Here is a 25,010-nt window from a genome sequence, read left to right as displayed (position 1 = left end):
TATGAGGGCTGACATACTAGTTTTGCTGCCAGTATGTCTGTGGCAGCCGTGATAAGGTACTGCATGAACACTTTATAAAGGTGTCATGCAACACTCATGAATGTGGTATATCTGTAGGTATGTACATATTATAATATTACTTATATTTAGTATTATAATATTACAAAGTGACAATGTACAATGTTAGCAATGCCATCAATTTTGTGTCCACTGAGCCCTGAAATGTCTGTTTACCTCACATGCTGACACAATGTTTTCTCACTGAGTGTTAAGTTATAGTTGATGTCCCTGTGATGGCACTTAAAGACTTGCTGCTTTGAGAGAGAGTTTGAGCTAAAAATCATTGCCTATCAATTGGATCTTGTAAAGGCACCTTGGGTGTTATTAATGTATGAAGCATAGCCATATTTCCTTTTCAATAGCAGTCTGTCACATTCTATATTCACCTCCTGCTCCCTCCGTTGTACTTTTGTCATCTCTTTCTTCTGAAAATAGCCTCAGTCAGACAGATGCCATCCTCTTCCTGGCAGAAGAGTCGCTGACCCGCATTTTGGCTCAAAATGTTTTAACCTGTGCTCGTCTGAGCCCGGGTGGCGTGTGCAGAAGTGTGTGTGTGATGAGAAAGGAGCGAACGGTCGCCCTTTAGAGGGAGGGAGGTGAAGGCTCGCTCTGTTCTTCCTTGTCTCTGTATATTTGAACTGGAAATTGGAAGACCGAAGTGATTTCCTGGACCTCTCACCTCCGCGCAATGCGGCTCCTGTGATTGGGTTGAAGGTGTCATGCTGATGGGTGTTAAAGAGAGACGATAGCTTGAGGGGAAGTTATTGAGCACTGGACCATCTGTCCTCCAAACGTTGCTCCAGAACTTGACTGTGATGCGTCTCTGATGACTACTTCCTTCTCTCATCCGTTCTCCCTGGTACCATTCAAATACCAGGCAGTAGGCACAGTGTGTGAGTTCCGGGGGTTTGGGCACCCTCGTAAAGGGTCTTGTGCGGCTTGCTCTGAGGCAGTTTAATTTCCCCGGAGGGACGGTGCCTATCCTGTGTTTCTCTAAGTGAAATAACCAGCTAGAAATGAGCATGAAACAACCGTAAGCGGTGCAGGTTTCCCCTGCAGAAGGGCTGCTGCCGACCGTATAAATAATGTACGGCGATGTGCTGGAATCTCGGAGGGCTTAAGCAGCAGTGCGTTCGCTGATTTCCAGCGCTTGAGAGGCGTGGCACCTCTCTCTGTGTGGAGCAGCTGGCTCGCTGCACTGTCCAGGTTCAGGGAGCCGCCGCAGAGCCCATGCTCACTGGGGGGGGAGGGGGAGGGGATGGATGGGTGTGCTGGATAGATGGATGAGTTTATTGGGTGGCCCCATCTGTCATGGTATTGCAAAGCAGAGGATGCACTCTCTAGGTTGCAGCAACGCAAACTGGCGAAACGGATATCAGTAGTCTCGCCGCTCGAATTCGCTCGCTTGGTTCGCTCTGTCGTTAAAGTGACCGCGATGGTGTGTCTGTTGTGCCATGTGCGCTGTGTCTCAGACTATGTTTATTCCACAAGTGAAGGACTGAAGGGGTCTGAGCTAACCATACCGTGATGCAGGGTAATGCATTGTGTATTGTTGTCGCAGTGGGCCCTGCCTACTGTAAATACTGTACACACAGGGAGATCGGTCTAATGGCCGACCTCAAGCCAGGGCATTTAGCATATGAGTGCATCGCCAACAATTACAGCAGGCATTCATTCTTTCATTTCCAGCCAATGGAGGGACATTTTGAAAGGGGAACGGAGGTGGGGGGTTGGGGTTCGTGTGGGTCTTTTTATTCCCTTAAGTGAGGTGAAATATAGATCCTCTTTCAACCTTCTAAAGATCAAAGGTTTCTTTTTTGTGTTATGTATTTGTCAGCATCCGCGCTCATGCTCAATTTGTACTTGGGGGTAATTTGTGCTTATTACAGACCCCCTACAGCCCAGTGCTGACAGCCGAGCCACCATGCAAAGGGTGCTGAATTAGAGGAGGCTCCTTTTAGAGCCCCCACGGATAAAGAAATCCCATTCGCTCATAAATTGCCGTTCTTATTTGCTTGTCTGCCATTTCTGTGAGCTCGCGGTTGGGGAACTGATGTAGCGTGGGTTCCCTGTCGGCTCTCTCAATCACCAGGCCATCCAGGAAACACTCATTTTTGTAAATGTTATCACTTTGATGGACCCCCCCCTCCCCTTACCACACCACCCCACTTGCTTTTGCTCACCCTCCTTTTCCCCCTCAGAGCTCCTCATTAGCTTGGACTCAGGAAGCTTTTTATCCTCTCTGTGAATTACGGGAGCTGTACGGTGGACCGAGCCGGCCGTTTACCAAAGGTCCGGCCCTCATTCCTATGTAGACCCGTTTCTAAGCAACCCAACACAATAGCCCCCCATACAAAATGGCTTTAATGATCAGTCGAAAGGACAGGCTTTTCTCCCTTTCTTGGGCATTAATTGGAAAGAGTTTAGGCTTTGTTAAGTTAGTATTTATTTTCTTTTTTCCCGCTTTCTATTCACCACGTGAAACCATCGTTGACCTGGGGATCCGAGTTTTGGAGAACTTTGGAAAACTGCAGCGTATATTAGCGTTTTTATATATATATATATTTTTTAAAAGACTTCTGGATATTATTTTTTAAAAGTAACTCTGTGACTTACACATTTTCCGCCAAGTTTAAAAAGTCACTCTGCAATTAGACGAGAGTTTAATCTGGAATTCCAGGGAGCTGTCAGAGATGAAAGGCTCAAAGGCAGGGGGTTTGAGTCGAAGTCCCGTGGTTAAAGATTTCTAGAGAGAGCTGTCACACTTCCCTCCCAAGGTCAACCAGGCGTGTTTGCCTTTCCACTTTGCCATCTCCTGTTTTGATTGAGTTGATGTAAAAATGCAATGACGTGTTCTGTGTGTCACCGAGGAATCGATCTGTTTAGGTTAAGCTGTCTCTGTACTGCGGGGAGGGGGGCGGCATGTTGACATATAATTGTTAAAGAATTGAAAATTGCCCGGGTTGGTAGGTGCGGTCCTGGAGGGGTGAAGGCATTTCTGGGACCGTGTTCAGGGGACGCCCCCACCCCCTAGCCTCATGAGTGGGTCCTCACTGAATCACATGTCCATCTCTCTCTGGTCTCCTTTGTCTCACTTGAGAACCTACACACACACTCACACACACGCACACACACACTCTCGTCCAGACCCCCACCCCTGGTTCATTGCTGGGCTTTGAAGTTGTGCTTTCTACTGTCAGTGAGCTCAATGACAGATACTCACAGGGCAGGAGACAGGGACAATAGATTAGGCATACATTCAGGGGGCTCCTGTGGAGGGTGCCCTGCTACGGCTCTTGTTCTTGATGCTGTGACGTGCCATAGGACGGCCCACGCTAGCAGAGGCTCTCCCCAAGAGTAATGAGGACCCCCTTCTACAATTACTCACAACATTGCCTGAGGAAGGAGGGCTTCTGTCTGCAGGGCTTTTCCTACCTCATTGAGGAGACTGGTCTTGCCAATCTGGCACCAGCTGTGCATGAAGCGTAGCTCTCCCACACATTGACCGCACAGCCCAGCTGGTAGACTGTGCGGGGGAAAGAAGCAGCAGCTGGTGGAATGTGCTTCAGAGGACATGTTCCAGGTGTAAGATCACAAATACATTATGTGATTAGAATGTTTTTAACTGAACAATCTAATGCTGATGTAACTGTCCCCACTGGTTATTGAAAGCAATGGACACAAACATTCTGAAAAAAACTACTCTTCAAAGGGTTTAAATGGGTTAAAAGGAATACATTCAGGGTAATATAAATATAAATAGAAGGGGAAAAACTGCTTGGAGGCGTGTGATTATGAGCCTGCTGAAGTCCTGATTCGGAGATTCCACCAAATTCCCCATCCTTCCAGAAACATTGTTCAGATGGCTGAACCCAGAAACTACTGTAGGAAAGAAGATGACATTCTCTCTAGATGTTGAAAATCTAGTCACATTTGAATCCAGCCTGTCAAATCGCCTACATTTTTTGTGTGGAAATCCTGCTTGTCTTTTCCGTGTGTGAAGAGTGTGGGTTTTAAGAGGCCTGTCTCTAGGTTGCCTCTGATTTCGTTTTCACGGTGACGGTGTGTGTCCTCTTTGAATCGTTTGAGAGATCGCCCGCTTACAGGCAGCCCGTTAAGCCTGCACTTACTTTGACAATAGAACATGGCTCTGCAATCTCTCTCCTACAGCCCTGTGCATTACGGTAACAAGGAAAGACAATGAGGGCAACTTAGCAGGGGCTTTGCTGTCCTAGTAGAATGAAACCGTATCTGTATCTCTCCCACTCCATTGTAAAATCGATGTGCGGCGATGTGAAAGGGCTCTTCTCAAATCCTAGTTTTTCATGCACCTGTCTGGCTGTGTTAATAATGTGGCTTAACCTAAGCTTCATTTTCCTTTCACGGCGATGGAGATCATTGTGACGCTCTCCGTTTTGTTTACAGTACGCATCTCGCGTATTTCCTCCCGTATCTGTCCTTACTCCCTTACTCCGACCCCCCTCCCTCATGTGCACATGTTCCTGCGCTCTCTTTAGCCTACCCCTTTGTTCTGTACAACGATGGCGCCCATTCCGCTGTGTCGTGTTTTCAAAAAGCTGCATATATTTCCTCACTCCCTCGCTACATTCTCTCTTTCTCTCTTTCCCTCCCCCTCTCTCTCTCTCTCTCTCCCCCCTCTCTGTCCTATGTGATAGATTGTCAGGTGTAATTAAATCGCGCTCTTGTTGAACGGTTCTGAAATGCAATGCTCTGCCCTTTGGCCCGGAGCTACTGAGCACAACACAAGCCTGAAATCATTTGGTCCAAATGTCAGTCTTCCAAAGGATTTACATCAGCTGTTTGTATCCTTTGTGTAATGAAGACATAACTTTCCTCGTTTCCGTTTTCCAGTGTGTAAGAACATTACACACGATAGTATGTATGCGGCATCTTATTTAAACTTGTATGGTACTTGTATTAAAAGTACATTCCTATCTCCATTCCTGGTCTCCACATTCAGCACATAGAATAGAGCAGAACATACTGTCTATGTACTATGCATTGTGGAAATTCTAGAAACATACGTGGTCTCCTTTCCCGTAAAGTAGCCATGTGTGTGTGTTCCTGGAGTGTGGTTGCATGATCAGGGTCTCTTCTCCTGTTAAAAACAATGGAATCATTTGTATTGATTACTGAGCACCTTCTGTAGTTTGCAGATTGCCCAAGGGGTATACAGCTTTAAGGAAATATAGATTTCAACTTTTTTGTCCCCCGAAGATAATAAATCACAGGCCTTATGTGCTCGGACATTATTCATACGTCTCCCGTCTTTGGGTAATTTAGTTTATCTAATAGGGTGGCTGTACAGAGTAATTTTCATGCAGCTTGGCTTGCAGTGAGAAGTTTTCTGATTCAGATCCTGAATGTGATACTGTTGTACTGCTCAGTAAGGTACTAACCTGAATAGCTTCAGCACAGTTCCTTCACGTCCAGCTGTGTATGTAAACATGTAAACACTTTCATATTACATTCAAGGCTTTCTGCTAAATATCCTTATTGGCATTATTGATTTGCTTGGTGGACACCCTTTTATATGCTGGGATATTTACTGATGCAATTCAGATTAAGTGCTTTGGTGCAAGTAGAATCTGCAGTGCTTCACTTGGGAGTCAAGCCTGCAACCTTTTTTGTTGTAAGCTCAACCACTTAACCGCTGCACCACATGAATGCCCTTATTACCAATAATGCTGTTCTGTAAATAAAGCCAGGTTTTTGGTTTTTTTTTACACAAGGAGACCTTGTAAGCAGTGTTGCTTCAATGTTACTCATTGGTATCTGTATCACACCAGCCCAGCCCTTGTGTTCTCACATTGGGGATTGGAGAACTGGTATAATAATCTGGGTCCCATTCCATGCTTTCCTAAATCTAACTCAGAGTTCAGAGTGGGGAAAAATCCTCTGGCTGAAGTGGGATCTTGTGGAATATTTGCCATGAACTGTGATCTATAGGATCTGTTTAATTTAATAGATTTTTATTTTGCTCTGTTCTCTCTTGTTGAAGGTGGACAGAGAGAAAACAACATTGGGGGGGGGGGGTGATCTCACCGCGGCAGCGGAGCAACATCTAAAAACTCTCAGAGACGCTCCAGTCCCAGCGATAAGGGGATATCACACAGCTTTTACACAGAAATGAACTGGATCAGGCAAAGGACCACTTAACATGTTCGCAGTATTCATTCACAGCGAGCTATGCCGTCTCATTTAATCTCTTTAAATAAGATTGATTAAGTGATAAACACAAGCGATAATTTATTCTAAGTATCCTGAGATACAATCATACCATTTTCAGCGAGCAGTTGTTTTTTTTTTTGTTTTTTTCTCCCCCCCGTGTGAGAAGTAAAAAGTTGGCAACGTCCCAGCGACAGGCGGGGGAAAGAGCGGCTTTTTTCCCGTAGCTGAGCAATTAGACGACGCGCACTCAGCCACATCTCCCTCTTTGGTGCCTTTCACCGAGAGCGGCCCGGCCATCGCAGACGGCGGCACTGTTGTGACAAGGCCGCGGCGAAAACACGGCTGACTCGGTAACGTTTGGAGGGGTCTCCCATGGCCGCCTGCCAGGGATGTAAATAGGTACGGCCCCGAGACTTCACATCCTTTCAGTGGAGATGAAGTGGGGACAGCTGCACGGTAAATAAGAGAGGAGTGTGTTTTGGGGTGATGTTTTCCCTTCCTACTCCTCTCTCTCTCACTCCCTCTCTCTCTCTTGTTCTGTCTCTCTCTCACTCTCTCTCCTGTCCTTCACTCTCTCTCGCACATTGTCTTTCTGCTTTTTGCCCACCCCACTCTCTGTCCCTGCATCCTCCATGGCAGAGGTGTGGAATGGAATGTGGGTAGTGGAGAGGGAGGAGGGGCCTGCCTGTAAAGCTGCCGATCACTGAGTAACGGTTGAAAAAAATCTTATTAAAGTTATTAATATTAAAAATATGATATATATATATATATATATGTATACACACACACTCTCACTGGCTGCAACTCAAAATACAGTATGCATACATGGTGAAGAGGTTTTGTTGTTTGAGCAAATATTAGAATGGGCAAGATGTGTGATCTAAGTGACTTTGGCCGTGATATGTTTGTTGGTGCCATATATATGAATGCTGGAATGGTGGATATTGAGCTTTCTTGGTATGTTGTAACTAAAATTAAACTAAAAGAAAGAAGTACTCAGTCTTATCTGAGAGGTTTGGGGAGCCACTGGATCCCAGAGGAGTGGTATTTTCTTTATCAGTTTTGCCTTGGTCCAGAGGTTTCATGACTGCTATGGCCTGTATCGGACAAAGAGTGGAACGGGGACCTAACCCCCACCCCATCCCATCCCTCCCCTCCCCTCCCCTCCCCTCCCCTCCCCTCCCTGCTTTCTAGGCTCGTCTGGAGAATTCCTGAGTAATAGAGGTTGAAGGCCATAAGCAGACGGGGCAAAGGGCGGGTGGAACACCAGGCAGTGTGTTAGTGCGGGTTCTGCCGCAGCCCGTCGCTCCTCCGCGCGCGTTCGTGCTCTGTCCACTTCTCCCCATATCAGCATCCCTTCGTGTGTTTGTATCTGTTTCTGGGCCCTGGAGCAGACACTCAGCAGCTAGTGAGCTTTAAAGCATGTTCTGACCCTACGGAGGAGCTTCACTGTCCGGCCCCTGCACGTCTCTCTGTGGCGTTTCTCTGAGTCGCTCCCTCCATGGAGCTCTGATTACATTCAACCCGGCCTCCGCAACCACACGCTGCAGTACATTTTTTAAAAAGTTATAGATGTCATTTTTAGGAGACAGCAGATGCTGTGGTCTCTCATTAATGCCGTCCTCTGCGCTGTGCCGTTTCGTTCATTCCTCCATCTCGGTTTGAGGTAGTCATAGTGCTTGCAGAGGAGGCAAACGGCACCCCATCTTCTCATTTTCTTGACCCCCCCCCCCCCCACACACACACACTGTACGAAAGGACAAACCCCTGCTATAGTGACAGACAGCAGACGGCTATAATATGACAGAAGACCCTGTCAGGTCCTCCCCACCACCCCCAGCCCCTTTCCTTTTATATAAGACACCCCAAAGCGTTTGGTCTGATTGAATTGTGGAAAGTCTCTCATGAGTGGCTTGGAACAAGGGGAGATGCTGTTTATATAGACCGCCGTTTGGGACAACGTGTCTGTCAGAACGGCCGGGACGTTGTTCTCTCCTGACAGACTGACAGGCTGAGGGAGGCCCCCTTTTGTCACACTGTGTTTTCTGAAAAAAAAAAAAGAGAGAAAAAAAACAGTTCCCCCTCCCGCCTGCTTCATCACCACCCTCACACTCTGTCTCTGTATTTACTCAGGTGGTGCTGTCGTAGGTCAGGGCAGGATGCTGGGGTGGGGGGTGGTGGGTTGGCCAGGAAACGGGCGTAACCTATGTGAGTGCAATGGGGCAGAATATCCTGGGCCCACCACCGCCCCCTCCTCCTCCCTCCCCCGGCCCTTCCCCCACCTCTCCTGCAGCCCCAGGACAGGGACTTTGACCTTGGCTTTGACAGCTGACCCCGAGCGTGGCACTGACGCCACCCCGAGAGCCCACGCCTCCACCTTACCCCCAGCCCCACCTCCCCTCCACCCAAAACATGGCCGTTAGAGCCAGGGGACTAGCGGAAGACGCCCACTGAACAAACGCATGCTCACATGCAGAAAAAAACATTGATTTGTCACGCTGTCAGTAGAGATCTGTTTCAACGGTTTAATGTTTCTCCAAGCTGCAGGCTGAATGGATTGGCTGTGTGACTAAACTGTGCACAGTGCCCCTTTCATGTACAAATAGGTTTGATCCTCAGTGTCTGAGCTGGTTTTTCTGTCTTGTTGGAAGACAAAAAGCCAGAGTGACTCTTAAGGGATGATGGAATCGCATTAAAATTGACACTGATAGACAGATGTGTTCTGTTTTTTATGATGTATTTTTATGTATTTAATTATGTATTATTTGCCAGACACTCCTTTGTCTACAGGGGAATTATATCGCGGTACACAAAATACAGAGCAAATAAGCGAGCCTATTCATTACCTGTTTGTGCATTAGTCATTTTTATTATGCATGTAATCCTTTCATTGCTTGCTCATTCTCAGTGGAAGATATGCAAAAAGCAATTCATGACATTTCGGCGACATTCTACCCGGCATGCAGATGATGGATAAAAGTGGCGGTGTGCGGGACTGGGATAAAGATGGGCGGGCGTTTATTATCGTGTGTTTGACTGGCATGCCATTTTTCTCACTCAGGGGTAGTGCACCTGAATTAGACAGGGTTAAAAGCCATTCAAATTTTCATACTAGGAGCAGGTTGCCTGGGGCTGAAATGGAATTCCACTGGAACCAATTAGATGAAGTTGCTAGGCTGGAATGCATGCACAGGATTCTGGGAGCCACACACCCACCTCCGTGTATGTCCTCCCTCCTCCCCTCAGCCTTGTTCCAGGGGCCATTTTAGGGCACAGAGGGGAATTGCATATGGACAGGAGGATTATGGGGATATTGATCCCTCCTTTTCAGGGATGGAATTAATTAATGAATTGTTCAATTAACAGTGACGACGGCGGCAATGCATAGGCATCGGACCAAATGTACTATCATCAAATGCGAAACAAATTTTTTTTAAGTTTTTATCTCACATACCTAGTCTCTTTCGATTTCAATAGCTTAATGCCAATACGTATGTTTTGTGTGAGTACTAGAAGGAGGAGGAGAGAGATGGAGAAAGCGACAGATGAGATGGGGAGATAATAGAGTGGTATTAAATCTATGTTTGTGTGTACCCAGCGCACAGGATTGTAAATGGCCCTTGCTGGGTTGTTTGATAAATGTTTGATAAGGTTAAACCACCCACAGAGTTTTCAGGGTTTATGTGTCATAGAGAATTGCTTCATGGCCCCTTTATGAATAGCTGGATGAGCTCTGAAATGAAAATATCGTTGAGCCTCATGTTGTTCATTGCAGCCAAGGGCATCACTGGCCGCAACATTCCAACCGGTGGGAACATTCCGGAACACGGCGATGCACGAGTGCCCGGCCGTGGAGCCGGACGGACTGTGCCGTCTCGAGAGCTCACCTGCACAAAACACAAACGATGCGTCCGGCCGTGTGAGGGCCTTCGGCTCCACCTCAGATCCTTGACAGACCGCTCTGTCCAATGCTGGCCGTTCTGCAGCCCTACAGCTGCCTGTGTGGACTGTGCTCATGTTAAATATGCTGTAATGGGGCGATGGGGAGCCCTCTGGGCGGAGACTGCAGTGCATTGCGAAGGTGGTTTTATAGATGCTGTAAAATCCCTACCTGGTTATGTGTTCAGGCAAACAGATAGAAAAGACTTATAAATGTTCCTTACCGTTTCACTTAGGTGTCAGAGGTCAGACTGCATCCTTTCACTTGTCATATAAAGAATTTATATTGTGTGTCGTACCGGGAGCCTTTTTGACTGTGTAGCTCAGTTGTGTTAACAGAAGATTTTTTCACTCTGGTGGAAGAAGGCGGTCTGCATCATTGCCAGCATAATAGCTGGCTCACTTTTCTGAGGCATTATGGGAAAAATGAGTCTATTGTTGCTGGGGGGTCGTTACCATCTCTCACTGTTGCTTAGCCGGTAATAGTCCATTTTATTATGAAAGTCGTTTATAACCTTCTGTGGGAGAGCCATGTCCTGGGTCAGTTAAGGCCTGGACTATATCAGATGACAGAGAGCACGATTTACTGCAAGTCCTGACTCGTGGTTGCACACTTCGTGACCAGCATTTTGATGTGACTGCAAGGTTCCTGCAGTGCTGATTTGACCATTTCCAGAGGGGAAAAAAACCTGTGCAATTTTGATATAGAGAAGCCAGAAAGGCCAAAGAAATTACCCTCTTTTCACCTTCTTACATTTATGACTTTTGAAAGTATCTGTGATTGTATTTTTAAGAGGGCAGGGTCAAAATGTTCTCTGTGCACCTGTCCCATTTGTGTACACCAAGTCACTGTCACTGGAGAGTCTATCAAAGATCATAAAATTATTTAGTCAAAGACAGGATGCTAATCCCAATTAATCCAGGGAAATGCAGGGTTCTGTGCCATTTAATTGTTTATTTATTTATTTTTTATTGGTTTGTGGCCATTTTCTATGCGTTGTCTGTGATGATTTGTTAATTTCATGCTGGCAGTGATTCTAGGTCAGGAACCTCATGCTGTATATGTGTGTTTGTGTGTGCGTGTACGCATGAGCTTGTGTGTGTGTGTGTGTAAGAGGGGTGGAGAGAGGTGGAGGACAGAGCGGGAGGTGGTGCGCATTAGCATTAATTCATATGGATTAGTTGGGTTGGAGGGGACAAGGGGTGCTGATCTGTGGAGGCAATGATTTCCCTGGTGACAAAACTCAGCTGGTGGCTGGGAGGCATGGCAAAGAAAAAAAGAATGGCCACCCAACTGACAAATGCACTGTGAGGACCTGATACAGAGGTCTGGACACCGCCATGGCGACTGTTTCCCTTAGAAACAGGCTAATAAGACACGGTCTCTTACTTACGTGCCTTCATTATGCACACAAAGGCACCAAATGTCTTCTCCACAAACTGTCCGCTGTCCATCATTTTTTAGTCAGGAAACTGGTTCATTTTCCTGGGCATTCTGTCATGACTGTTATCTTTGACTGAGCGTGCATCTGATTTGTGTTTATTATTTATTTCCCCTTATAAACTGTTACTGTGTGCATTCATTACTGTTTCTTCTCTGTCAGGTCAGCTCCAGTGCACTTGCAGGGTATGCTATGTGGAGTTTGCTGTGTCCATTTCCAGAAACATTAGCAGGTCCTCCCTCTCTGTGTGTTTCATTCCTACACTGCTGTATAATTGGGTCTCTAGTAATTGAGCCCTGTGTCTCTGGTGTAATGTGTGGCTCTGTGGCGGCTAGGCTTTCGCCGTAGTTCTGTATGTTCAAATCCCAAACGCAGGACATTCCATCAGCCTTGGAAACACAGGCGCTGTAGCTCAGACTGAGGAAGATAAGTTTTTCTAATATGGATGACTGTGTGCCATCATTTTCTCTTTCTCCCTCTTCCTGTCCTCTCCCTCTCTTCACCCTCTTCCCGTCTTTCTCTTCTCTCTCCTTTCCTGTCTCTCGTGAGCCCGTCACTGCTCGCCACACACGTGATGCCACAGTTTTGCCCCAGATTGTGATTAATGGCCGCAATTCAGCCCGAAATATTCCCCTGAGTGGGCGCCAGTTGGCTTACGCTTATAACAGGAGAGAAGAAACCTATTACCACTGTCTGCCACGCTGTCAAAGACATGAACGGTGTGTGTGTATGTATGTGTGTGTGTGTGTGTGCGTGCGTGTGCGTGTGTGTGCGCGCGTGAGCGAGCGTGCATGCGTGTGTGCATGTGCTGCACGTGTATGTACGCGTGTGAGCACGCACTTGTGTGCAAGAGTGTGCTTATGGGGGTGCATATGGCATATGTGTCTGTGTGTGTGTGTGCGTGGATATATCTGAGATAGACAGAAAGTTATGCTAGTTAAGGGAACATTTACAGATACCATTCAAAGACCTGTTTTGTTTGGGCAATACAGATTTTTAGGCTGAGCAAAGTCAAAAAGTAAAGACTTGGAGACAGATAATTCATTTTGGACCCTTGCGACATCTTTTAAAACTCATGCCTAGGATTAGCTGAAATTCAATTTCTGATCCAGATGTTAGCCAAGCAGGATGCGATGGATTTTTCTTTTTTTATGTAAAAGTGGCTGCCAGCCTTCCAGCTTGATGTCTGGGCTCTTGTGTGTGCTGCCAGTGTGCAGGTTGCTTAGGAGACGTGGTGCCATTGGCACGGTGCCAGTGCCAGGCTGTGGTGTCGGAGCAGGGATCCACAAGCTGTGGAAGGGGAGGGAGAGGAGACTGGCATAGCTGGCACGACTACGTACCAGTGAGCAGAGGTGCCAGACAGCACTCCCTGAACACATAACAGAGAATACCTGATGGGACATTGAGCTCTTTAAACATCTGAATGCTTTATTGACAAACCTGTAAATATAGCAAAGCACAGAAATTAGCCGAGCGTCAGATGGCAATAACATAAAATATGCATGCATGTCCGTATTAATGGATGAAATAAAAGAAGTGGGTGTGGCTAAAATAGCTTTTGTTTTTTTTGACCTCTCTTTCTCTTTCTCTTATCCACACACACTTCTTCTCTCTTTCTCTCTGTCCATCTGTCTCAGGCTTCCAGGCTCTTAAATGTCACTAGGAAGGTGTTATTGTGGGTGAAATGTTTAATCAGTGGCAGAGACTAAATAAATAGTGCAGTGCATTGTAGCATGGAATGGCTGAGAGCCGCATATGAGTAGTGATTTCAGGCTGATGTGACCCGCCGTCTCCATCTGTCACCTGCGGGTCTGTTCATTTATTTTTGCTCATATCATCTGGAAATGCATCATCCTGGGATTTAACCTGAGTCTCGGCGACCGCGTGTCATACCTTATTTTATTCCCTCGTATGTCGGTAGCAATATTACCTCCCAGTTATCACTGTTGGTCCAGCGAAACTCCAGGCACCCTCTGAACCAGGTGGAATCTCTGGACAGATGGCACAGAGAATGATAATGAGGCAGTGTGTATAGTGTCTTCGTCATCATTAGTGGGGAAGGGTCACACCCTCCCTCCCCCACCAATGACACACTGACTCTGTCCGTGGTGGCCCAGTTGTCACTTATCTGGGGTCCCTGGGCTGGGGTGTCAAACAGTGCCTTTGTGTGTATGTGTGTGTGTGTGTGTGTGTGTGTGTGTTGCAAGGGAGATTTAAGCTGCCATGTTCAAGTTTAAAATGCACGTTGCTTCTTGAAGTGCACTGGAGCGTACTGGGGGTGTCCCACCCAGGTTCTATTGTGAGGGGACACAGAACTGCCAGATGTGAGGCCATCCGTCACCTCCCCCTCCCCATTCTCTCTCTCTCTCTCTCTCTCACTCACTCTCTCTCCCCCTCCCCATTTTATCCCTCTCTTTCTCTCTCTCTCTCTCTCTTTCTCTCTCTCTCACTCTCTCTCCCCCTCCCCATTCTCTCTCTCTCTCTCTCTCTCTCTTTCCCTCCCTCCCTCTCTCTCTTTCCCTCTCTTTCTATTCAACTTGATTCAAATGAGCTTCATTGTCATGGCAATGAAAAGGATTGTGTTGCCAAAGCATTTTAAAATACAAACGTATTCACATATTCTAAAAATATACGTCACTGGCCTGGCCCATATTTCACCATCCCCTTAATATATAAAAAAAAATTACACACATCTGCTAAAATATTTACAGATTGATTCAACAGCATTTTCAGTGTAGATAAGATCTATCTTTCTGTCCTCCCGTTTCTCATGCCTATGGGATGCATTGTAGGTATCTTTCTCAATATCAGAGCTTTAGTGAAGTTCACAGTCAGTTGTGGACCTGCTGGATGTTAGGTTTTCCTAGGAAGGGTTTTTTTATTTATTTATTTATTTATTTAGTTTGGTTAGTTAGTTAATTCGTTAGTTAGTTCGTTTTTTGGTGATTTTGTGGTATTTTCAAAACGGTGAACTCCAGACAACAAGTGCAGAACAAATAAAGATTTAGAACCATGCGTATGAGAATGGATCTGAACAGTTTGCACCCTAATGGAGCGGAAGGAATTGGCCTTTGCCTTGGGAGATTTGTGATACCAAGTGTCCGGCCACTTTGTGATTCAGAGCAGAGATGGTTTATCGCGCACACAATTCATGCGCTTAATTTCTGCTCTGACCCACAAAGGGGGAGACCGCTTCCATCTGAATTTCAATGGTCATTTTCCCAAAACCTCTTTAGCATTTTCAATATTTCAAACTCCAGGGAAGAATGAGAAAGAAAATGGCACTTCTGTTTAAAAGGTTAGCCTTTGTTGGGGCAGGTTTTTCTCAGTGGAGAGGTGGCTGAGATATGGTGCCTATTTGTGGGAGCATGAGTTCACCTACTGACAGAAGAAGGCAGAGAAAAAAAAACATAATTGAGATTCTAAAGCGGCCAGTTGTTTCAAATGCTTTTGGTGAAATAATTAGGTATTTGGCCCAGGGCAACGGGATAATGGCAGTCTCTATGATTTCTCCACCAACAATCAGTATTTGAAATGATTTCCTGGCAGTAAGATGGGATAGGCAGTGATTGGGAAATCTATTTTAGGGTGCATTAGTTATGCCACTCCGAAGTCCTCTGAATTAATGAGTCACCTCATCGAGGTACATTGTCGCAGTGTGAAATGGTGAGGAAAAGACAGTAAAAGTACTACTAATAATGATGTGTTAAAAAGGAGGAACGTAGACTGGCCTTGGCACTAGGACTGAAGGAGATCATGCGTACCATAGAATCAGAGGGTAGGTGCACAACATTTTTGGCTTGACTCTTCTCTCAGATTAAATTACACTATGACTTTCTTGAAGCAATTCAGGTTAAGTATCTTGCTCAACTGTACGACAGCAGTCCCCCAAGCTGGGAACCAAACCCACCACCTTTCAGTTCCAAACCCAGTTCCCTAACCTTTATTTGACCCTGTCCTCTTACATATGCCCTCTTGCATATACATACATCTGTATTTCTCTCTGTTACTTCTCTGTCTATGTCTCTCCCTCTGCCTCTATGTCTTTCCCTATCTCTTTCTCCCTCTGTCTCTCTGTCTCTCTCTCTGTATCTCTTCCTCTCCCTCTCTGTATCTCCCCTCTCTCTCTCTCTCTGTATCTCTTCCTCTCCCTCTCTCTCTCTCCCTCTCCCCCCATCTCTCTCTCTCTCTCTCTCTCTCTCTCTCTCTGTGTATCTCTGTCTCTCTCTCTCTCTCTCCCTTTCTCTCAGCCCGGCTCTGGCACTCGAGCGGCTCCCCCTCGCACGCCCCTGTGCGCCGCGCCGCGCTCCTGCCACGTTCCACCGGCTCTCTGCATTAAACACCCTGAAATAAAGGAGGAGAAAACCTGGAAAAGCCCATTAACTCCACAGAGCCCCTCCCCGCCGCCCCCACGCCACTCCGAGGCGGGAGAGGGGGCGAGCCGTTTGAGATCACGAGCAGAGGCGACCGGCGGTCGTCAAAGCCCGGCGGTCTCGCGGCAAAACCCTTAACGAGGGGGTCAGGAGGGGGAGTTCGAGAGTGAGGGGGAACACGAAGATGGGATCGGGGTTTTTCACCTGGGAAACTGGAGAACCGGAATTATCCAAAGATTCTGGTGTTCTTCAGCCCTTGAGTTGCTTTTTAATCAGACCCGCAGTGACAGGGATACGGGACGTTGCACTGCGCTGGATGATCCAGTTCCCTCTGTGCGACTGTGTCTTTTTTGTGTTAGAACTCAATAGGCTCGATACCGAACGCAAATAATGATGCAAATGGAAACGGTTTAGCCTCTGTTCCGTCTCTGCCGCCAGAATATGCCCATCATTTTAGCACAAGTTATTCCTAATGGAGGGCTTGAGGCTTTCACCTGCTGTGCAGTGCATTGCCATTCGGTCATTTATCAGCCCGTTTAGCGTTTGATCTGCGCAGCGCGAACTGGCTTTGAACCCTGGCCGTGGTCGAGCGGGCCGATCGCTCTTCCTCCTGTCCGCGGACAGTGTGGCGAGGTCTCGGGGTTTTCCCCGTGCGCTTTGAAGCTCAGGCTCGCGTAATGCAAAACAAATGAGATTTTAATTGAGTGAAGCCAGCGGTCTAGTTCCCAAGAGCCTGTCCACTGCCAGCTCCGGACTGCTGAGGCAGCTTCGAGCCTGGCTTACCGCACGGCACCATGGGAGCCCTCGGACCCTGGAAAAGGAGTCGGCCTCCCTTGGATGTGCACTTGCTGTGATTCCTATGGAGGTTTTCTGTAATTGCTGTCCTTTTTGAAGTGCTCTAATGAGCATGAAGTTCATTGGTAGCCAATCATTAAGGAAAACAAAAGGCCCTCTTATGTTATTATTCTGAAGCATCAAGGTTTGCCTTTGTTGTCCCCCGCCTCCTTGCTCACAACACTTACTGATGCATTTTTAAAAGGATCAAAATATCAACAATGACAGCCACAACAAAAAAGACCCTTGCTAATTAATTTCAAATAGAGCGCAACCACTCCCACTCCCACACCCCCTCACCCCGGCTCCCATTTACTCCCCTCTCTCAGCTGCCTCCTCTGCCGTCATTTAAATAATCTCTTCATTTTTTTCTGCCTGTTTTATTTGTGATTAAGCTGAGCGCATCAATGTCCGTGCGAGTGCTTTTTATAGAGTGAGCGCAGAGATTCGCCTCTCCCCTTTGGAGCCTGGGAGGAGGTGATGAGACTGAGACCCTAGTCTCTTTGCCGTGGGGTGCAGGGGGCAGGGGGTCGGCGGTGGGGGATGTGGCGCCCAGCCTCACCACAACGGGAGGATGGGTTAATGAGTGACGGGGATTCCCACCAACCCCCTCCAGCTCCACTTCATCAAAAAATAGCTTTTATGTTTCTCCACTAATTACCTCGCTATCTTCTTTTTATCCTCTCCTTGGTCTGGTATGCACAGGCCGCCACCATATTCTCTGTTTACAAAATAAATCACATAAGAGGCTTTTCATAGGTTGCTCTGCTACTTTCAAAGAAACAGAACCTCAATAATGTGTTAATTAGCCTCGGACTCGGTCAACTGCTGTTTCTCTGCCACATCCCCTATATCCCCCCCCCCCCAACCACACACACACACACACACACACATACTCAATCACATACTCACACACGCACATTCACACATACACTAACACACACAGACACACACGCATACACACACACACGCACGCACACGCACAGTCGCTCAGGATGAAAAAATAAGAACAGTTTCTGAGCGAGCTGCAGCTTCTGATCCTGTTTCTCTCGCTCTATTACCCTTCGTCTAGTATCAGAGACTTTGCTTGCTTTCAGAAAGTAAAACCCTCCACCTGAAAGCCGAGCAGTCTTTAGTGTTGGTAACGTCGGTATCAGAGAGTGGTGAAAGTTCAGGCTCTTTCAGGCTGGAGAAAGCACAGTCCCTTTCTTAATCTGTTGTGCAGGGTAACCTTGTGGTGAAAGGCAACTCTGTATGACTCGTGGGCAAGGAATTTTTCCTCTATAACATTTTAGCCTGTAACATTTGCTTTTCTTCCAATGTTATTTCTAGGCCTAGTGAAGCACTATGTCCTTCCTGTGTCAGGAGAGTATGCCCTATTACACACCACCCAGTAGGACCCCCCCCAAAGCTTGTGGGGCACTTTACTGCCCTGAGCCTTATCCTTCAGCCGGATGATCCACAGTATTGCTCCTTCCACAGCTCGCCTCCAAAGCTCATTCGTTCTCTCTGAGATGCATTTTATTTATTTTTCTCTGCATGGCCCTGTGTCCTATTCTTACCAGAGCTATGGTGGAGAGAGGAGCTGGGCAGGTTTTCACAGATTGGGCCGTACGCTGTCTACCTGTTGGTCCGGCGTAGCAGGACATTCCCGGACAGGTGGCAGAGCAAATACCTACGGCGTCTGTGTATTGGTAGAATTCCCACCCCCTGCACACTGCTGTCTGGGTCTGCTTGCGAGCTCACGCGGCCGAGAGTGAAGAGCCTGCACCGAAACGGGTCCAGTGCTATACGGACCGGTACCTCAACCGAACGCGATCCGAACACGAGTCGCTTCATGAGCTCAGTCACAGGACGAAAGGAGCGGCCTTTCAGCGCACCTATTTAAAGCCATGTTGTGGGACTCGTTGACTCTCCGCGCTGAAATAGCGTCATATATGCATAATTTATGGCTACCGTTTCCATTATGCATGCTTACGGTGAGCGGAGGAGCTATCTCCTGATGGAGAGCAATGCGTGGAGGATGATGTCACAGCTCTGTATGGGGGCCATGAGTGCTTGGGGTGGGTGTGGGTGGTGGAGGGGGAGAGATGAATTATAATAAAGAGGAATGCATGGCCAGCCCACTGGAGCCTCGTAACGCGGTGGGCTTCTGTGCGCGTCGGGTGTGCGGTACACTGCGGCTCCGGCGTCATTAACTCCAGCTCCGGCGGTGACATTAACCGGTGTCATCTCAATGAATCAGAGCCGCGGAAGGACGTCTAATGGCCCTCGTCCCCTATAGAGGACGCATATATCACAGGTGCGAGTGCACGCCTCCATGTACCTGTTCACACGTGTGAAAACTGTTATTTCGCTGTCCGTACACTTGTCACCACCGCTTTCTACATGCTTACTAGGTTTTATATCACTTTAGGCCTGCTCTGTTCTTCACACATCAATTACTTGTTAACGTATTCCACCAGATTGCATTTGATATGCAGTAAATATGCCGTCCCCCCGTCCCCCCCCCCCTCCAGTATATATTGTTCTCTGGGGATTAAGGCTGGCCCCGTTCGCACCGTGAGGGTGACTGATGGTACTTAATGAAAAGGAGTGAGATTAAATGAAGTTTTGCTCACTTGCAGCAGTAGAATATTGAAGGTGTTAATGATCTTGCAGTGGAAGCACTTGTGACAGGTGTGAATGCACCGTGCCTTCCCGCTCTGCGGTTTCCTGTAAACAACAGAGGATTGGGCCCCCTGCTTTACCATCTCTGATGTCACTGTTGTCCTGAAACTGGCTGCATGTGAATGGGACTGCATTTGTGTGGAGCTGCATGCTGCCCCCCTGTCTCTCTGCCCCTTTGCTCCTCTCATTAGATCTGCTTATGTGTTACAGTGCAGAGCCATGCTGGAAACGGCCAATTTGTAATAACACGCAAGTGTTTCTGAGCATTTGGCTGAGTGACAATCTGTGAGGAGTGATTAAAAACAACATAAAATGGGGCTTTTGGGCATTTACTACGAGCGTCTTCCACGATTGTGAGCAATCTGCTGCATGTGTGAGCATACGTTTACACACCGGACCTGTCTGCGTGTGCATTTCTGTGAGTGTGTGTGTATGTGTGTGTGTTTTACTGTGTCTCTGTGAGCTTGGTAACTTAAGCATCTCCATATGAGCATGCGTGCATTTGTGTGCGAAGGGGTGGAGGGGGAGGGTCATAGAGGTGTGGGGTGCTGGGTGTGGGCCAATCTGTGCCGGCCATGTTTAATGCATGAGCACTAATAGCTGGGGCCCCATCTTGGCTGGTGTGTCTGTGGATGTGGGGGGGGCGAGGGGGGGGGCTGAGTAATGAAGGTGCTCAGACGGAGCACCATGTTCGAGATGGATGGCCGCAGGTTTGCCTGGGACAGATGTAAGATGAACAGCATTTAGGTGGTGTGCCTCCCCCCCCCCAGCTTGCTTACTCCCTTGGGGGCATTTGGTCGAGTGGCACCATGTGCAGAGAAACCCTGGTGGATTAGGCAGCCACATAATGCATATGCGTATACGTGCTTAATGTGTTTGCTCTTGTGTTTACCAAAGGGCAGGGCGGTTAGGCAGAGGCAGTGGTTTATGGCCGGGTTCAGGCGTACAGTAAGGAGAGAGAGAGGTACGCGTAATTGCATCAGTAGCTGTTCCTGTACCTTGCCTCCTGTGCCTTCTCAGTTGCCCTGGATACAAGACGGTCGGCTCATCTCCCTGGCTGAAATGGCCCGTCGCGAGTGAAGCCACGGCTAATTGTGCGATACAGACAATAGCGACAAGGCTGACACCCCACAATAATTAGCACTGCTAACGATGTACCACACGAAGATGAGGAGATGGATCTGGAGCATCCAGAAGAAATGTCTCTGCATAGGGGCCCGTTCCACAGGGGACCAATTAAATGGAGCTTTCCTGCTTAGATACAGTACCATGCACCTGTAGCATAACGCCATTGCCTGCTTCTGTAACTGTGCTATATTTGAGAGCTCCGCGGTTGTACAGTTACAGTAGGTCTTTTACTATGAAAACCTGCAACCCCATGGTGCAGTTTTGTCCAGTAGAAAGAATTTTAAATCAAGTCTGTTTAAATTTTAATCAGAAGACCAGTCCTCTGTGCATTTACAGGCTGCCTTTTGAGCCTGGTCATGACGAGGGGCCATACTTTTCTCATTAAAACTGAACAACTTGGGCCGCGGTCGAACGATATCGATACACAGCCCTGCCTGATGTTGCAGCTTTTTATTTGCTCTTGCGTCACAGCTTTACAGCAGAAATCTGTGGGCAACGATTTACTTCCCCCTCACTTTAGGATCTGACTGCAAGGAGCATTTTCCCTCTCCTTGCTGTGAGATTCATTCTACAGGCACAAGTTATTTCAGAAGCTCAGAATTTATCCAGAAGCTTTAAAAGTGCATCCATGCATGCGTGTGTGTGTATGTGTACATGTGTGTGCATGTGTGTACATGTACAAGTGTGTGTGTGTGCGTGTGCGTATGTGTGCATGTGTGTGCACGTGTGTGTGTGTGTGTGTGTACACGTGCATGTGTTCGTTTGTGTGCGTGTGTGTGTGCAGGGGAGAGAGAGTCAGAGGGTGTGTAATTGTTATGCCAGTTCAGCTTAAATTAATGTGTCAGTTGGGAAAGAATAGAGGTGAAAACCAAGTAGGGGGTTTATCCCTCTTGTTATGCAGAGAGTGTTCGGATAAGTCCGAGTTAATTACGTCTGACATTTAAAGAAGTGCACTTGTCTTGAAGATGTTGGGAGAGCTGTAAAAAGACAGGCATTCCACTACTTTTTGTTGTTGAGTTTGTTTTAAGCCCCCAGAACCCCATACTTTCCTCCAGCATCATGTGATTCTTCTTAGTCTTATTTTTAACTAAGAATAATAATAATAATAATAATAATTATTATTATTATTATTATTATTATTATTATTTTTATTCTTAGTTATTATTATAAGGAGAAGAAGAAGAAAATAATAATATTAATAAACCATGAAGGACATGTATGGGGGGCAGCACATACATTTTTGCACACTCACTCAGAAGCCTTCCTTTGTTGTTCAGATAGCGGTAATTAGCGCTGTGATGATGTGTGACCCGCCCTCTCCATCTCTCCTGCTCTTAGCGATGGCGGAGTTCCACGTGCAGCCGCAGTCGGTGCGAGCGGAGGAGTCGGGGGTGTGCCGCTTCCAGTGCCAGATCCACGGCCTGCCAGAGCCTATCATCAGCTGGGAGAAGGATGGGCAGGAGGTGGACACAGAGGACGAGAGGTACTGCAGCGCTTCAGCCCGAATCTCACTGTGCCACATGCGCAGGGATTACCTGTACTCCAGCCCAACCCTCACTATGTCATATGTACAGGGATGAGCTGTAATCCGGCCCAACCCTCACTATGTCATATGTACAGGGATTACCTGTAATCCAGACCAACTCTCACTATGTTGTATGTACAGGGATTATCTGTAATCCAGCCCAACCCTCACTATGTTATATCTACAAGGATTACCTGTAATCCAGCCCAGTTCTCACTATGTCATGTATAAAGGGATTACCTTTAATCCAGCCCAAATCTGACTATGTCATATGTACAGGGAATGATTATACTTCTCCACTCTGTCACAGGGATTGACTGTACTTAAATTCAGTCTTCACTCCATCATATTTACACAGATCACCTGTAATCTGGCCAAACCCTCACCATTGCATATGTACAGCGCACGTCTGTAATATAGTTCAACTTTCACTCTGCCACGTGTAGGGAATTATTTTTAATGGAAACAAACCCTCACGCGGTCATAGATGCCATGTTCAATCTTCACCGCGTCTCTTGCATGGAGATAATCAGTAATCCAGCCGAGTTCTCGCTCTCTTCAAAGAGAATGAACAGCTGTTTAACTCTGACCTCCCCACCGCTCTGGCTATTTCCTCATGTGCGCCGCGGTTACACTGTATCATACGGTACAAGCGTGCGCCTGCCGCGCCGGGTCCTGCGGCGACTCTGGGACGGGGGCTGACGGGGGCGTCCGTCTCTCTGCCCAGGTACACCCTCCTGCCCACGGGCGTCCTGCAGATCACGGGCCTGCGCTCGGAGGACGGCGGCGTGTTCCGCTGCGTGGCGCACAACAGCGCCGGGGTCAAGCGCAGCGCCGGGGCCAGCCTCGCCGTCTCAGGTCCGCACCGCCGCCAATCCCGCCAATCGCACTGCCGCCTCGCACCCGTCGCCCGCTAAGTCCCCCGGAGCAGCAAAACAAATGGCATATTTGTGCTTACAAACACAGTGTCGTGGTTTAGTCATATGGGTGTGTGTAAAGAAAAGCGAAATTTAAGGTTTTTGTTGTGGAATGTGGTGAAAGCTCTCAGTGAGCCCTTTGAATACAGTGATGTCTGCAGGCTTAATAGATTATAATTGCAACCTGCACATTTCAATGATGGGCCTGTATTAAAAAATGAGATGGGAGTATACATAATTTACATTAGTAACAGTATAACCTCAACAATACCAGTACACTGTGATTTTTTTTTAACTTAATTACAGTATAATGTGTCATTTCTAAAATTGGAAACCATGGCCTCCTATTTAGCAGCCATCACTGAACATCTAGAATGTATGTTAGGTTATTCATTATAGATTAAAAAAATAATAATAATTATATGTTTTATTGAAATGCTTTTCCTACACTCAAAGCACTTTACCATAATGCATTAATAACTGTACCATTTTGAATTATTTTCCCATACTTAATGTGCTCAATCTAAATTCTCCTGCTCTTAGAGCTGTTGCGCACTTAAAAATTTTGCTTTTATGTGTTTTGCGTTTTCACTGTAACGTGCATTAATGCTCTATCAACCTCATGTCTCTTTTTGTCTCACGCACACACACACTCACTCACTCACTCACTCACTCACTCACTCACACACTCACTCATTCACTGACTCACTCACACACTCACTGAACTCATTCACTCACTTGCTGTTCTGTCTGTCTCATTCGCTCACTCACTCGCAGGCTCTCAGTCTTCTGTTTACAAGGAACCCATGATCCTTGTGGGCCCTGAAAACCTCACTCTCACCGTTCATCAGACCGCCATTTTGGAATGCGTTGCCACAGGATACCCGCGCCCAATCGTGTCCTGGAGCAGACTGGGTAAGGCAACCTTCTCTGGAGAGTGCTTATTTATTTATTTATTTATTTATTTATTTATTTATAAATTTGGCACCCTTGGGACTGAGTATATCCAAAACTCCCATTCGATTCGGGAGAGTGTAGATATTCATGGTTCTCCTCTGAAGCATGTGGTGTTACCAGCTGCTTCTTTTCACATTGCAGACTACAACTAAGATTACTTATAGCGGTCAGAGGAAGACCTTTCACATGTGGGTTTGACTGCCGTTTACAGGCACCCGATTGACCAGCAGGGGTCACTAAATAGTGATGAACGCTGAACCCTTTCCAACTGAACACTTCTATTCCCTGGGTGGCACAGTCACTAGTTGAGTGTTGAGCGTTGCCCTATGCAGCTACCGGCCACATTTGGCACTGGCATGGTTCGTATCCCGTCCGAGGCCTTATCGGTGCACCATGGCATGGTGCCTTAACCGAATGAGCCATCTTGCAGCCCTGGAAGTGCTTTTTTTATTTATTTTTTTAAATCAGTGTATAGAGCAGAAAGCCCCAGGGGACTATGTGGCCCCAGGGTTGAACACATCTCTGAACTCATGTGCCCCCAGCAAGCCAGTGGAGTAAATGTGTCAAGCAAGAGCCCGTACAAAGAAGTGACACTCACAGTGTAACACTCACACATTGAAGCTCACACTAGCCGGGAGCTAAGTGCATGTCATCCCCTGTGAAGGGCTGAAAGAGTTCACCCGCTCCGACAGCACGCCTGTCTAACACATAGTGACAAAGATCGGGTCTGAACACTTTCTGTGAATCTTTGTAATGTGTTTAGCATGACGGGCAGCTTGACAAGGACAATAAAATACACATCTGCTGTCTTAGAAATAATACTGACGCAACACCGATACTCAACCATCAGAGGATTTATTCACCATAAAAGTCCCTGTAAAGGAATGTTGCTTTCCTCCTGGAGGTAGCACCTAATGTCCTCAGTTAAATCATTACATTTATTCTCAAAAATTGAATTTAGGAAACCCTCATT

The 25,010-nt window shown here is 47.1% G+C and overlaps 1 protein-coding gene across 3 annotated transcripts in view; it reads left to right on the top strand.

The window, feature by feature from the left end:
• Positions 1–25,010, top strand: part of LOC118214720 (immunoglobulin superfamily DCC subclass member 3-like) — a 57,793-nt gene that overhangs the window by 11,771 nt on the left and 21,012 nt on the right. For all 3 annotated transcript variants that reach the window (XM_035394892.1, XM_035394891.1, XM_035394890.1), the window contains exons 3-5: positions 21,977–22,121; positions 22,891–23,021; positions 23,858–23,995. In XM_035394892.1, the coding sequence (XP_035250783.1) occupies positions 21,977–22,121; positions 22,891–23,021; positions 23,858–23,995 (414 nt within the window). The remainder of the gene's footprint in view (positions 1–21,976; positions 22,122–22,890; positions 23,022–23,857; positions 23,996–25,010) is intronic.

The sequence above is a fragment of the Anguilla anguilla genome, chromosome 16, assembly GCF_013347855.1.
Source record: "Anguilla anguilla isolate fAngAng1 chromosome 16, fAngAng1.pri, whole genome shotgun sequence".
Taxonomy (NCBI): Eukaryota; Metazoa; Chordata; class Actinopteri; order Anguilliformes; family Anguillidae; genus Anguilla; species Anguilla anguilla.
The sequence above is the reverse complement of the archived record's forward strand: the minus strand, read 5'-3'. Positions and strand labels throughout refer to the sequence as shown.